At 42.3% G+C, this 14,255-nt stretch overlaps 1 protein-coding gene across 2 annotated transcripts in view; it reads left to right on the top strand.

Annotated features, from left to right (window-relative positions):
• The window catches only part of rpe (ribulose-5-phosphate-3-epimerase), a 35,252-nt gene extending 26,515 nt beyond the window's left edge, over nucleotides 1-8,737 (top strand). Inside the window, exons 4-6 of one of the 2 annotated variants that reach the window (XM_070876259.1) lie at nucleotides 5,196-5,330; nucleotides 5,681-5,767; nucleotides 8,355-8,737. In XM_070876259.1, the coding sequence (XP_070732360.1) occupies nucleotides 5,196-5,330; nucleotides 5,681-5,767; nucleotides 8,355-8,477 (345 nt within the window). In that variant the 3' untranslated portion in view covers nucleotides 8,478-8,737. The remainder of the gene's footprint in view (nucleotides 1-5,195; nucleotides 5,331-5,680; nucleotides 5,768-8,354) is intronic. The other variant, XM_070876260.1, reaches the window with a different exon arrangement.
• Nucleotides 8,738-14,255: the final 5,518 nt, after the last annotated feature.

Here is a 14,255-nt window from a genome sequence, read left to right as displayed (position 1 = left end):
GGCAGGTTTGGCAGATCAATATTCCTGGCTACAGGATTTTTAGACAAGATAGAGGGGGTGGGTTGCGGTACTGATTAAAGAAACTATTACAGCGGTGAGGAAGGATGATATGTAAGAGGGATCATCAAATGAGGCCATATGGATAAAATTTAAAAATAAAAAAGGGGTGATCACACTGCTGGGCGTGTATTATAGACCCCCAAACAGTGTGAGAAAGATAAAGGAGCAAATAAGTAGGCAAATTGCTGTGAAGTCCAAAAACCATAGGGTGGTAATAGTAGGGGATTTTAACTATCCAAATGTTGATTGGGACAAATTTAGTGTGAAGGGTATAGAGGGTATGGAATTCTTGGAATGCATTCAAGAGAACTTTTTTATTCAGTATGTAGCAAGCCCAACTCGAGAGGGGGCAGTCTTGGATTTAGTTTTGGGGAATGAAGCTGGGCAGGTTGAAGGGGTATTAGTGGGAGAGCACTTGGGTGCCAGTGACCATAATTCAGTCAGATTCAAGTTGGTTATGGATAAGGACAAGAATAGGCCTGGAATAAAAGTTCCGAATTAGGGAAAAGCTAATTTTGCTAAGTTAAGGAGTGATTTGGCCATGGTGGACTGGAAACAGCTACTTGTGAGTAAATCCGTGTCGGAACAGTGAGAGGCATTTCAGGAGGAGATCCGGAAGGCTCAGGCCAAACATGTGGCCTTAAAGAAAAAGGCTGGGGAAAATAATTCTAGAGCCCCTTGGATGTCTAGGGACTCGGGAGAATTAAGAAAAAAAAGGTACGCTTATGTCATATATCAATGGCTAAATATTATAGAATCGTTAGCAGAATATAGACAGTTAAGAGGCAAAATTAAAAAGGATATTAGGAATGCTAAGAGAGAGCACGAGAAATTCTTGGCCAGTAAAATTAAGGAAAACCCTAAGATGTTCTTTAACTAACTATATTAAGAGTAAGAGGGTAACTAAAGAAAGGGTAGGGCCTATTGGAGATCATTGAGATCTTTGTGTGGAGGCGGAAGATGTTGGGAGGGTTCTTAACGAATACTTTGCATCTGTTTTCACAAAGGAAAGGGGCAATGCAAATGCAGCTATCAAGGAAGAGTGTGATCTTCTGGATGAAATAAATATAGTGAGAGGAGGTATTAAGGGGTTTAGCAGCTTTGAAAGTGGATAAGTCCCCAGGCCTGGATGAAATGCATACCAGGCTGTTGAGCGAAGTAAAAGAAGAAATAGCAGAGGCCATCATTTCCCAGTCTTCTTTGGATCTGGGCATGGTGCCAGAAGATTGGAGGACTGCTAATGTTGTCCCCTTGTTTAAGAAGGGAGAAAGGGATAAGTCAAGTAATTACAGGCCTGTCAGCCTAACCTCAGTGGTGGGAAAATTATGGGGAAAAATCCTGAAAGAGGATAAATCTGCATTTGGAAAGGCAAGGATTAATTAGGGACAGTCAGCACGGATTTGTTAAGGGAAGATAGTGTTTGGTTAACCTGATTGAAATTTTGAGGAGGTAACCAAGAGGGTTGATGAGGGTAGTGCGTACGATGTAGTATATATGGACTTTAGCCAAGCTTTTGATAAGGTCCCACATGGTAGACTGGTCATAAAGGTTAAAGCCCATGGAATACAGGGAAAAGTGTCCAGTTGCATTCAAAATTGGCTTGGAGGTTGGAAGCAACGGGTAATGATTGATGGATGTTTTTGTGACTGGAAGGATGTTTCCAGTGGGGTTCCGCAGGGCTCAGTACTGGGACCCTTGCTTTTTATGATGTATATCAATGATTTAGATTTGAATATAGGGAGTATGATTAAGAAGTTTGCAGATGACACTATAAAATTGGCAGTGTGGTTGATAATGAAGAGGAAAGTCATGGGCTGCAGGAGGATATCAGTCTGCTGGTCAGGTGGGCAGAGCAGTGGCAAATGGAATGTGTGAGGCACTTTGGGAGGGCTAATAAGCAAAGTATACACATTAAGCAGTAGGCCACTTAATAGTGTAGATGAACAAAGGGACCTTGGAGTGATTGTCCACAGATCCCTGAAAGTAGAAGGCCAGGTGGATAAGGTGGTTAAGCAGGCATATGGAATGCATGCCTTTATTGTCCAAGGCATAGAATATAAGAGCAGGGAGTTTATGCTTAAATTGTGTAATGCTTTGGTTAGGCCACAGCTGGAGTACTGCGTGCAGTTCTGGTCGCTGTATTATAGGAAGGACGTGATTGCACTAGAGAGGGTGCAGAGGAGATTTACTAGGATACTGCCTGGAATAGAGAATCTTAGTTATGAGGACAGATTGGATAGGCTGGGTTTGTTCTCATTGAAACAGAGGTTGTTGAGAGAAGACCTCATTGAGGTGTACAAAATATTGAGGGGCCTGGACATAGTGGATAGTAAGAGTCTATTTCCATTGGTGGAGGGGTCTACTACGAGGGGACATAATTTTAAGGTGGTTGGTGGAAGGTTTAGAGGGGATTTGAGGGGGCGATATTTTACGCAGAGGGTTGTAGGAATCTGGAACTTGCTGCCTGGAAGAGTGGTGGATGCAGAAACCCTCACCACTTTTAAGAGATGGTTGGATGGGCGCTTAAAGTACAGTAACCTGCAGGGTTACGGACCTCGAGTTGGTAATTGGGATTAGACTGGATGACCTTTTGTTGGACGGAGCAGATATAATGCTAAGTACTGCAGGGAATAGAATATGGCCAGGGTGATGATCTGGACTAGTTTCGATCGCCTGGATGGGTCGGAGAGAAATTTTCACAGATTCTTTCTCCCTAAATTGACCTGAGTTTTTATTGGGTTTTGCCTCTCCCAGGAGATCACATGGCTCCGGTTGGGGTGGAGTGTAGAATGTTTTTATTATAAGGGGTGTTGCAGTTGTGGTGAGGTGGATTGTTTGGGCTGGGTGCTCTTTGCCTTTCTGTCATTGTTCATAGGTTTATATGTAACCTTTAGGGTGGCTGACCAAGGGCTGTGTGGCTCTTTGTCGGCTGGCGCGGACACAATGGGTCAGAATGGCGGCCTCCTGCGCTGTAAATTTCTATGTTTCTATGAGGAACTTGCAGAAATACGGACAAAATGCCGAGATGTGAGACTGAGCATGACTGCTCTTTCAAAGGGTCGAATGGCCTCCTGTGCTGTAAGTTTCTAAGATCCGGGGATGAGGGGGTTGACTTATGAGAAAAGGTTGAGTAGGGTGGGCCTTCACTCATTGGAATTCAGAAGAATGAGAGGTGATCTTATCGAAACGTCTAAGATTATGAGGGGGCTTAACCGGGTGGATGCAGAGAGGATGTTTTCACTGATGGGGGAGACTAGAACTAGGGGGCATGATCTTGGCATAAGGGGCCGCCCATTTAAAACTGAGATGAGGAGAACATTTTTTCTTCTCAGAGGGTTTAAATCTGTGGAATTCGCTGCTTCAGAGAGCTGTGGAAGCTGAGACATTGAATAAATTTAAGACAGAAATAGACAGTTTCTTAAACGAATAAGGGGTTATGGGGAGTGGGCAGGGAAGTGGAGCTGAGTCCATGATCAGATCAGCCATGATCTTATTGAATGGCAGAGCAAGCTCGAGGGGCCGCATGGCCTAATCCTGTACCTATTTCTTATGTTCTTATATTCTATGTAATTCTAGGTTAAATATTGGCCTTTCACTTCTGGGACATGAAGCTGCACCTTGATGGGTGAAAGTCTTGCCTAGTTGTAAGGATCTGATGTGAAATGAGTTTAGCTGATCTCAGTCCATTTCCTAATGGACATGAGCTCACAAACTGCCTCTAGTTTGGTACATAGCTTTATTCTGCATTTAACTGTACCTGACCTGGGTATTATATATTACGTGAATGTAATGGAAAGATTACAGACAGACAGAATGATGAGGAAAGCACATACAGAAAATCCGGTTATATCAACAGAAGACAAAACTGGGACAGTAATGGTGAATTAATTTTTTCAGAATCAGTGGAAAGCAACATAAGCTTAATGTGAAGCCTTTTTTTAATCAAATGCCACTAACTTTGAAAGTAATTTAAATTGTATAATATATATCTCTTTTTGTGACCCGTAGCCCAGGAGAGGCGTGGGCCCAGGGGCAGCACGGGCCAGCCCACACTGTGATCTGTGTAGGTGTGAATTTTCAAAAAGTTGTATGTTCAATATAAACTGCCTAAAATAAATTCTACAGTAAGTGACATCCTTGTCGAGGTAAAACAATATTTCTTGATGAAAATGAAGTTAACTGACATGAGCATCTGCGATACTGAACTGCATTTTAGCACTTCCTAGTAACCTTTTGCCGATCTACTTATAGAGAAGGGATAATTGCTGTTCTCATTCTAATTCACAATGTACGAGGGAACACAAAGATGAATAGGAGTCTATGTTGCAAAAAGACAATTAAGAATATATAGATGTTAACCTAAACTAGGAATTAAATGTCAAACTGAAAAAGGATTTAATGTACCCAAAACTTGAAACAATTCAGACACATTTTTAAAAAGCATTTTAAATCCAGCAGTTTCATTAGAACATATACTGCTTCGAAGAGGGTGACTGGACTGGACTTCACCAAGGTCCAGGTCGGTGATTGGAGCGTGGGCAGGTACAGCAGGAGCGGCAAGGTCGGGGGCAAAGGAGCGATGAGTGATCGTGGAGTGACGCGATCGGGGCCCAGGAGAGGCGTGGCCCAGGGGCAGCACGGGCCAGCCCACACTGTGATCTGTGTGCGCACTAGGTCCGTGCAGCAGATCTGGTCTCCAGTCATCTTGGTTAATCCTCGTCACTGGACCAAGACCAAGCTCCGTCAAGCCTGTGTGGTGGCCTGGTGTGCAACGGCCACCACACGTTAAAAAAATCCACGCACCGGCATCTTCCACCCTTCAATATGTAGTTCGGGATCTGGAATATTAGGTCCTTCATTGAAACACCTGTGAAATCATCGAACTCATCCCTTTTTGGCGTGGAAGCAAGTCCTCCTCGATTCGAGGGACCACCTAATAAGAAGACCTGACCTGGGAGTTGAAACTGTTTTGAAAATGCCCAAATTCAAACCCTGTATCTGCCAGAGAGAGGAAACCCATCTTATCAGCGTGGGTGGTGTCTCTCTCAGGAGGTTCCAAAACCTGATGTAAAATGCAAAAACCCACATCATGTGACAATCATATTGGTAATGTAGTACATTGTATACTTCCTCAGGTGGGGCTGGCAATTAAACCAGGGACAACTGTAGAAGACTTAGCTCCATGGGCAAATCAGATCGACGTGGCCTTGGTGATGACTGTGGAACCTGGGTTTGGAGGTCAGAAATTCATGGGTGATATGATTTCAAAGGTAAAACTTCCACTTTGATGGGCTTTAAACTATTTTGTGGCCTGCTGCACTGTTTGATCAATGAAGAAATTGGTTTAATATGCAAAGCAGTAATAGCTCCTGCTGGGACATGTTCATTTCTACTGTAATAGGTGCAGCAGCACAGTTCTGCTTAAATTAATCAGTTGCAGTGTAATTCTTTTCTAATCCAATGCAGGTGTAGAATGCCTTGGTATACCAGTTATAGGTCTGTTTCCATTTAGCTGGGGGACACCTTGGCTGGAATGTTTTCCCCCCCACCACCTATTTATTGTCAATTTGTAGAAGAGCTTTTGGGACAGAAAGCAACTTGATTGACTTTTTTGTTTTAGGTCCACTGGTTGAGAACACAGTTTCCTTCTCTGGATATTGAAGTTGATGGAGGTGTGGGACCGGACACTATTCATAAATGTGCAGAGGTATTTCACCCTCACTAAAATCTAGCCCAGAATCTGTGATGTATAGTTACCTCAACAGGATCAAATTCCTTTGTCCCCCCTGCTTTTTTTTTTTACAAGCCCACTGGCTGATTGTGACATTTTCCCTGCCATTCTTCTGGAACTCAGGCTGAGTATCTGGACATGGATGTAGCACCAGATTGGCTCCCTTCTTTTCCTGTCCTCTCTTGAAGGTGCTAACCTTGCTTGGTGTATAGTTCTATAGGTGTCAGCAGCTGTCTGATACCTCGCTCTTTAAATCTTAAATGTTTCTGAGCCTAGAAAGTGAATGTCAGCAGGCTCTGAGGGGAACCACAGATAATACTGCACATGTCTGCATCCAGCATCCACAGATTCATTTTACCGCAGTGAGTCACTGGGTAGTAATTGGGAGCAGGATGATTTTTCTCCCTAGCCCAGGAGCACTCAGCCATTTGTAGTACCTGAACTGCTGCCCTGGCTCAATCAGCTAGCTCGCTCATGAGTTTATCCACACTGTAACATCAGGGGAGCTCTGCTTGAAGGGCACCTTTTTAAAATTCCCTAGATTCTAGATCGGTCCCAGCAGATTGGAAGGTAGCAAATGTAACACCACGATTCAAGAAAGGAGGGAAGAGAGAAAACCAGGAACTACATGCCAGTTAGCCCGACATCAGTCGTCTGGAAAATACTGGAATCTATTGTTAAGGAAGTGGTAGCAGGGCACTTAGAAAATCAAAACATGATTAGGCAGAGTCAACATGGTTTTATGAAAGGGAAATCATGTTTGACAAATGTATTTGTTTTTTTAAGCATGTAGCTAGCAGGATAGATAAAGGGGAACCAAAAGATGTAGTATATTTGGATTTCCAAAAGGCATTCGATAAGGTGCCACATAAAAGGTTATTACACAAGATAAGGGCTCATGGGATTGGAGGGAATGTATTAGCATGGATAGAGGTTTGGTTAACGGACAGAAAACAGAGAGTAGGGATAAATGTGTCTTTTTCAGGTTGCCAGGCTGTAACTAGTGGGGTGCCGCAAGGCTGGGGCCACAGCTATTTACAATCTATATTAATAACCTAGATGAAGGGACCGAGTATAATGTATCCAAGTTTACTGATGATACAAAGCTAGGTGGGATAGTAAGCTGAGGAGAACAGAGTCTGTAAAGTGATATAAAATAGACTCCGTGAGTGGGCAGTAAGGTGGCAGATGGTGTATAATGTAGGGAAGTGTGAGGTTATTCACTTAGGAAGAATAGAAAAACAATACATTTTAAATGGTAAACTTTAAAATGTTGGTGTTCAGAGGGTGTCCTCGTGCAAGAAACACAGAAAGCTAAGCATACAAGTACAGCAAGCAATAAGGAAGGCAAATGGCATGTTTCCTTTATTGCAAGGGGGTTGGAGTGTGAGTAAGGAAATCTTGCGACAATTGTACAGGGCCTTGGTGAGACCATACCTGGTGTACTGTGCATAGTTTTGGTCTCCTTATCTAAGGAAGGATATATTTGCCATGGAGACGGTGCAACAAAGGTTCATTAGATGGATTCCTGGGATGAGAGGGCTGTCTTATGATGAGAGATTGTGCAGAATGGGCCTATACTCATTTGACTTCAGAAGAATGCGAGGTGATCTCATTGAAACATACAAGATTCTGAAGGGAATTGACAGGGGTTGTTTCCCCTGGCTGGAGAGTCTAGAACTAGGGGGCACTGTCTCGGGATACGGGGTAGGTCATTTAAGACAGATGAGGAATTTCTTCACTCAGAGGGTTGTTAATCTTTGGAATTCTCTGCCCCAGAGGGCTGTGGATGCCAAGTCTCTGAGGCTGAAATAGATAGATTTTTGGAGTCTTGGGGAATCACGGGATATGGAGATCAAGCGGGAAAGTGGAGTTGAGGTCAATGATCAGCCATTATATTGAATGGCTCAAAGGGCCGTATAGCCAATTCCTGCTCCTATTTCTTATGTTATGTTATGTTTGTTTACGCTCTCTGTTCTACCTTTTGTACAAAATCTTTACACTTTCAGTTCAAGACATGCTGGTTTTATTTAAAACACAAAATCGGATACTTTCAGGATGGTTGAGCCGTTAAACCGAGACTCTGTCTGCCCTCAGCTGGATGTAAAAGTTCCATGGCACTATTCAGCAAAGGATAGGGAGTTCTTCTAGTCCACTGACCAAGATTTATCCCTCAATCAGCATAACTAAAACAGATTGCTGTTTGTGGGAGCTTGCTGAGCACAAATCAGCTGCCAAATTTCCTTCATTACAAAGTATCTTTGATTTTCTTTTAACAATTATACTTGCACTTTAATGAAGATAGCTTGAAGTTACTGAAGTTAGAGTTTGTTACACAGCCATACCTGTATTTCCACTACACTGTAGAACTTATGGGAAGTACAAGTCCATCAGGGCTCATTTCTAAAGTATAATACCTTCCTATATCGATTTTATAAAGACATTATAATCTAGGGATATTTAGTATGTGATTTTTACTGGCAGAATGCAGATTTATTGATGAAGCGTGGAGCTTCACAAGCATTGGCTTTGTTGTGTGATATTAAACCTGAAATTCTTTCAGGCTGGAGCAAACATGATCGTGTCTGGCAGCGCAGTCATGAAGAGTGATGATCCCAGATCTGTGATGAACCTGCTCCGAAATGTTTGTGTGGAAGCTATTCAGAAGCGCTGTCTGGACCGGTGAAATGTCAACAGTGCAAATCTAGGTTTACTCTAGATAACTCTACTGTGCCTACTGTTAATGGTGTGGATATGAACTTAAACTGTTGTATTAAACTAGTATCGTTCTTGCAACAAACTGAAACAATGTAGAAGTTCAGATCATTGTTGGCGCGGTACTCTGCAAATGTTTAATAACATTACTTTCTGTGGCTGAAACCCCTCTTCTCACACAATGCCCTTTCTAGTTTGAATAAAGATGTATCTCTGGAAAATATTACAACATGGAAGATTTTGTGTGAAATATATGAACTGATGTTCATTAAGCTCCAGTAAGTTTCATCCATTTTATATGGGTTTGTGCTAGGGATTGGGGAGGTATTTTTCCTTTTTATGTGTCCACTAAAAGGTTGGGTGTAGCCCTACCACCTCACTTTTAATCTTTCTTCATTTTTTTGTACAGACTGATCAAACTCCTTAAGTGAGACAATTTTCCAACAAAGTAAAACTTTCACCAATACTTCCCTACTCAAGGCATTGGCTCTTCACTGGGGCACTGGCCTGGCCCACTGGTTCGGGTATTTTGCCCAACTCACCATGTGTGAGGCTAGATGCTGAGTGTTGATATCACAGCTGCACCCATTCCCGTTTTCCTTAACCCATGAATTCTGTAGTGCCCCAGCTGTGATTAGTTAACTTGGCACAGAGCAGGAATCAAATGTGGAACCTTTGTGTCGCATAAATGTTAGGTATAAATTTATTATTAGTGACATCTGCATTTGTTAGGGCTAAAAATTCAATGCACAAATGTTTTGAGCACCATATTTTAAATACTGTTATTAATGAGTGCTATCTTTAACTGGAAATGTGAGATTAGTTCCCCAGGGTTAATGCAGTACCTTTCTATATCCCTTGATGTAGAAAGATTAAAATGTCTAAAACATTAACATACTCTAAATCATCAGTCTTGGTCAAGGTTGGGTTTTAACAATCTGTTGCATGTAGGGTGAAGTGATGACTGGAATTCCAGTTTTGCAATCTTGGGAAATAATGAGTATTTGCTGGGTGTTTAAATACCACATTTACTGTGTGCATATGGATCATAGTCCATCCACATTGCGCAGCATAAAGGAGATGTTTTCTGGTACAGGTGGGACTGTGGTAGCAGATGACCAGCTGCATTGCTTGTCATGTCATATGAAAGCAATCTATCAATCAATCACTTGATCTTTTGCATTCCAAAGCTTTAAAGCTCTGTGTGTGGGAGGGAGGATTTTGCCTCCATGCAAGTACAAACTTGCACTATTAGAAAAAATTCTGATTGCAGGAGATAGATTAACTCCAAGACTAATCATCAGTGAAAGCTTTCCTCCTTTTCATTTGTCATCTGATTTTAACCTGCAATACTTTCCCCAGAACTATCCACATCGGTGTTCCAACTCTCGTTCTGTAAGATAAGCTGAGGCTTCAGGTACAAATTCAGTTATGGAGGAGCAGACATTGCTGTCCAAGCTTGTCATGTCGGTAAAGCTTTCATTTCTGGAGAATATTAGAACTAACGTCATTTTGGACCAATTTGAGCCAGCCTTATCTGAGCCTTTGTTTGAACTGACCTGATGGCCACAAACTAATCCTTAGATTGCCAGCAAGTCTAGAGAATTCAGATCCACTAATGCTGAAATTAATAAAGTTTCTTGTATCAAATGATGACACTAAAACATTACATTTTTAAAAGCTTAATTTGAAATAGTTAATTTGCCTTTCTTTTGGCCTGTCTGGGCTTTCACAGTCCATTGGAGAATTAGGGCCTATATTGTGAAAGCTGACTGTTTAGCCAGTTGAAGCCCAGAAGTGTAAAGATTGACATGGTTTTTGCCAATGATCCCATCACCTTAATCCTGCCCTTGATTTAACTCAGTGGTAACACTTGGTTAAAATGACGTTCAGATTTAGAAAGAAGGATATTAAGTGATAAAAACTGATCTCAATTCAAATTTCTCATTTCACACAGGACAAAGAACCATTGCAGAAAAAAAAAAACAATCCTCAAGTGTGACATTATTAGTGACATCTGTTTATTAAGGATCAATAGATTTTGCCTGGGTAAGTGAGTTGAGGTACAGATCAGCCATGATTTAATTGAATGGGCTACTCCTGTTCTTAGAGAAATGGCATGTTGTCAGGCTTCATGACGGTTGCAGCAGGGAAAACAGGAATCTGCCATTAATTCCCCCTTTGGTGTGTGTAGAACGGGACCTGATCCTAGGAGGATCTGGCTGAATAGGATGTGTTTGCAATGTGGGGGAAAAGCACATTTAAAACTTCTCTGGAATGGAGAAGAACAGCTGCTCACTAATGGTCTGTATGTGTTCATTCCTCCCATGCACAATTATCAAACTCCAACATTGTGCACTGCACATAGGATGGGGAATGGAGGAAATATAACACATAGCTAACCACCAAGGACCAGAACCATGTGAAGCCCAACTAGAGAAAATAATTAATCACAGCAGTGTAGATGGAAGCAGAACATTATAAAGATTAATAGATTAAGTGAATAGGCAAAACTGTGGCAAATGGATTTCAATGTAGGCAAGTGTGAGGTCATCCACTTTGGACCTAAAAAAGGATAGAACAGGGTACTTTCTAAATGGTGAAAAGCTAGCAGTAGTGCAGACTTGGGGGTCCAGGTGCATGTGTCATTAAAATGTCATGAACAGGTACAGGAAATGATCAAAAAGGCCAATGGAATGCTGGCAATTTATATCTAGAGGACTAGAAACAGAAGAGGCTGAGGGGAGATTTAATTGAGGCATATAAAATTGAGGCCGAGGTAGAATGGATAAGAAGGACCTATTTCCCTTAGCAGAGGGGTCAATAAGCAGGGGGCATAGATTTAAAGTAGTTGGTAGAAGGATTAGAGGGGAGATGAGGAAATATTTCTTCATCCAGAGGGTGGTGGAAGTCTGGAACTCACTGCCTGAAAGGGTGGTAGAGGCAGAAATCCTCATATTTAAAAGGTACTTGGATATACACTTAGAGCCGTAACCTACAGAGCTCTACAGACCTAGTGCTGGAAGGTGGGATAAGGCTGGGTAACTCTTATGACTGGCACAGTCACGATGGGCAGAATGGCCTCCTGCGTTGTAATTTTTTATAATTCTCTGACTACTGTTCAAGAGTAAAGAAGTCTTACAATTATACTGGCCATTGGCGAGGCCACCTGGAGTTCTGTGTACAGTTCTAGTCTCCTTACCCAAGGAAATACATACTTGCAACAAAAGCTCACTAGGCTAGTTCCTGGGATGAGGGGATTGTCCTATGAAGTGTGATCTAATTGAAACAAAATTCTTAAGAAGTTTGACAGGGTTAATGCTGAGAAAATGTTTCCTCTGGCTGGGGAATCTAGAATAAGGGGTCATAGAAACATAGAAAATAGGTGCAGGAGTAGGCCATTCGGCCCTTCGAGCCTGCACCACCATTCAATAAGATCATGGCTGATCATTCCCTCCATATCCCTTTCCTGCTTTCTCTCTATACTCCTTGGTCTCTTTAGCCGTAAGGGCCATATCTAACTCCCTCTTGAATATATCCAATGAACTGGCATCAACAACTCTCTGCGGTAGGGAATTCCACAGGTTAACAACTCAGTGAAGAAGTTTCTCATCAGTCCTAAATGGCCTACCCCTTATCCTAAGACTGTGTCCCCTGGTTCTGGACTTCCCGCATCTAACCTGTCCAGTCCTGTCAGAATCTTATAAGTATCTATGAGATCCCCTCTCATCCTTCTAAACTCCAATGTATAAAGGCCCAGTTGATCCAGTCTCTCCTCATATGTCAGTCTCGCCATCCCGGGAATCAGTCTGGTGAACCTTCGCTGCACTCCCTCAATAGCAAGAATGTCCTTCCTCAGATTAGGAGACCAAAACTGTACACAATATTCCAGGTGAGGCCTCACCAAGGCCCAGTAAGACTGCCTTGCTCCTATACGCAAATCCCCTAGCTATGAAGGCCAACATACCATTTGCCACCTTCACCGCCTGCAGTACCTGCATGCCAACTTTCAATGACTGATGTACCATGACACCCAGGTCTCGTTGCACCTTCCCCTTTCCTAATCTGCTGCCATTCAGATAATATTCTGCCTTCGTGTTTTAGCCCCCAAAGTGGATAACCTCATATTTATCCACATTATATTGCATCTGCCATGCATTTGCCCACTCACATAACCTGTCCAAGTCACCCTGCAGCCTTTTAGCGTTGTCCTCACAGCTCACACCGCCACCCAGCTTAGTGTCATCTGCAAACTTGGAGATATTACATTCAATTCCTTCATCTAAATCATTAATGTATATTGTAAAGAACTGGGGTCCCAGCACCGAGCCCTGCGGCACTCCACTAGCCACTGCCTGCCATTCTGAAAAGGACCCGTTTATCCCGACTGTCTGCCAACCAGTTCTCTATCCACGTCAGTACATTACCCCCAATACCATGTGCTTTGATTTTGCACACCAATCTCTTGTGTGGGACCTTGTCAAAAGCTTTTTGAAAGTCCAAATACACCACATCCACTGGTTCTCCCTTGCCCACTCTACTAGTTAAATCCTCAAAAAAAATTCCAGAAGATTTGTCAAGCATGATTTCCCTTTCATAAATCCATGCTGACTTGGACCGATCCTGTCACTGCTTTCCAATTGCGCTGCTATTTCATCTTTAATAACTGATTCCAACATTTTCCCCACTACTGATGTCAGGCTAACCGGTCAATAATTACCCGTTTTCTCTCTTCCTCCCCCCTCCCCCCTCTCCCCCCCCCCCTTTTTTTGAACAGTGGTGTTACATTAGCTACCCTCCAGTGCATAGGAACTGATCTACAGTCGATAAATGATCACCAATGCATCCACTATTTTTATGGCCACTTCCTTAAGTACTCTGGGATGCAGATTATCAGGCCCCGGGGATTTATCTGCCTTCAATCCCGACAATTTCCCGCTTTATAAGGACATCCTTCAGTTCCTCCTTCTCACTAGACCCTCGGTCCCCTAGTATTTCCGGAAGGTTATTTGTGTCTTCATGAAAACAGAACCAAAGTATTTGTTTAACTGGTCCGCCATTTCTTTGTTCCCCATTATAAATTCACCTGGATCTGACTGCAAGGGACCTACGTTTGTTTTCACATCTTTTTCTCTTCACATATCTATAGAAGCTTTTGCAGTCAGTTTTTATGTTCCCAACAAGCATCCTCTCTTACTCTATTTTCCCCCTCCTAATTAAACCCTTTGTCGTCCTCTGCTGTATTACAAAATTCTCCCAGTCCTCGGGTTTGCTGCTTTTTCTGGCCAATTTAATGTTGGCTATGAATTGCTTTGGTGTATAGCACTAACATTAGTTCAAAAGTTAGGTTATTACAATGACAAACGGGCACCAGAAAATAGTTTGAATTTAGTTTCCTTGCTACACAAAATGCAGCTTGTTAAAAGTTAAAACTTTAGTAACTGTTACGGGGCTAACTAAGCCACTTATGACTGTTAAGTCAACATGCAAAGTAAACATGAAAAATGCAGGAAATACACAGCAGCTCTGATTAAGATTTCAGTTGGTGACCCAGTCTAACCTCAGACATTAGCCTGCTTTTCTTGGGTGCTGCTCGACCTGCTGAGTATTTACAACATTTCCTGTTTCTCCTTCAGATTTTCAGCACGACTGCCCAGGGTATATCCTTTGTGCACAAGAGAGAACAATGACACAAAGATTTTTTTATAACTAAAATAACTTTACTTTTTAAAAAGTAAACAGAAGGCAA

This window comes from Pristiophorus japonicus, chromosome 3, assembly GCF_044704955.1.
Source record: "Pristiophorus japonicus isolate sPriJap1 chromosome 3, sPriJap1.hap1, whole genome shotgun sequence".
Lineage (NCBI taxonomy): Eukaryota > Metazoa > Chordata > Chondrichthyes > Pristiophoridae > Pristiophorus > Pristiophorus japonicus.
The sequence above is the reverse complement of the archived record's forward strand: the minus strand, read 5'-3'. Positions and strand labels throughout refer to the sequence as shown.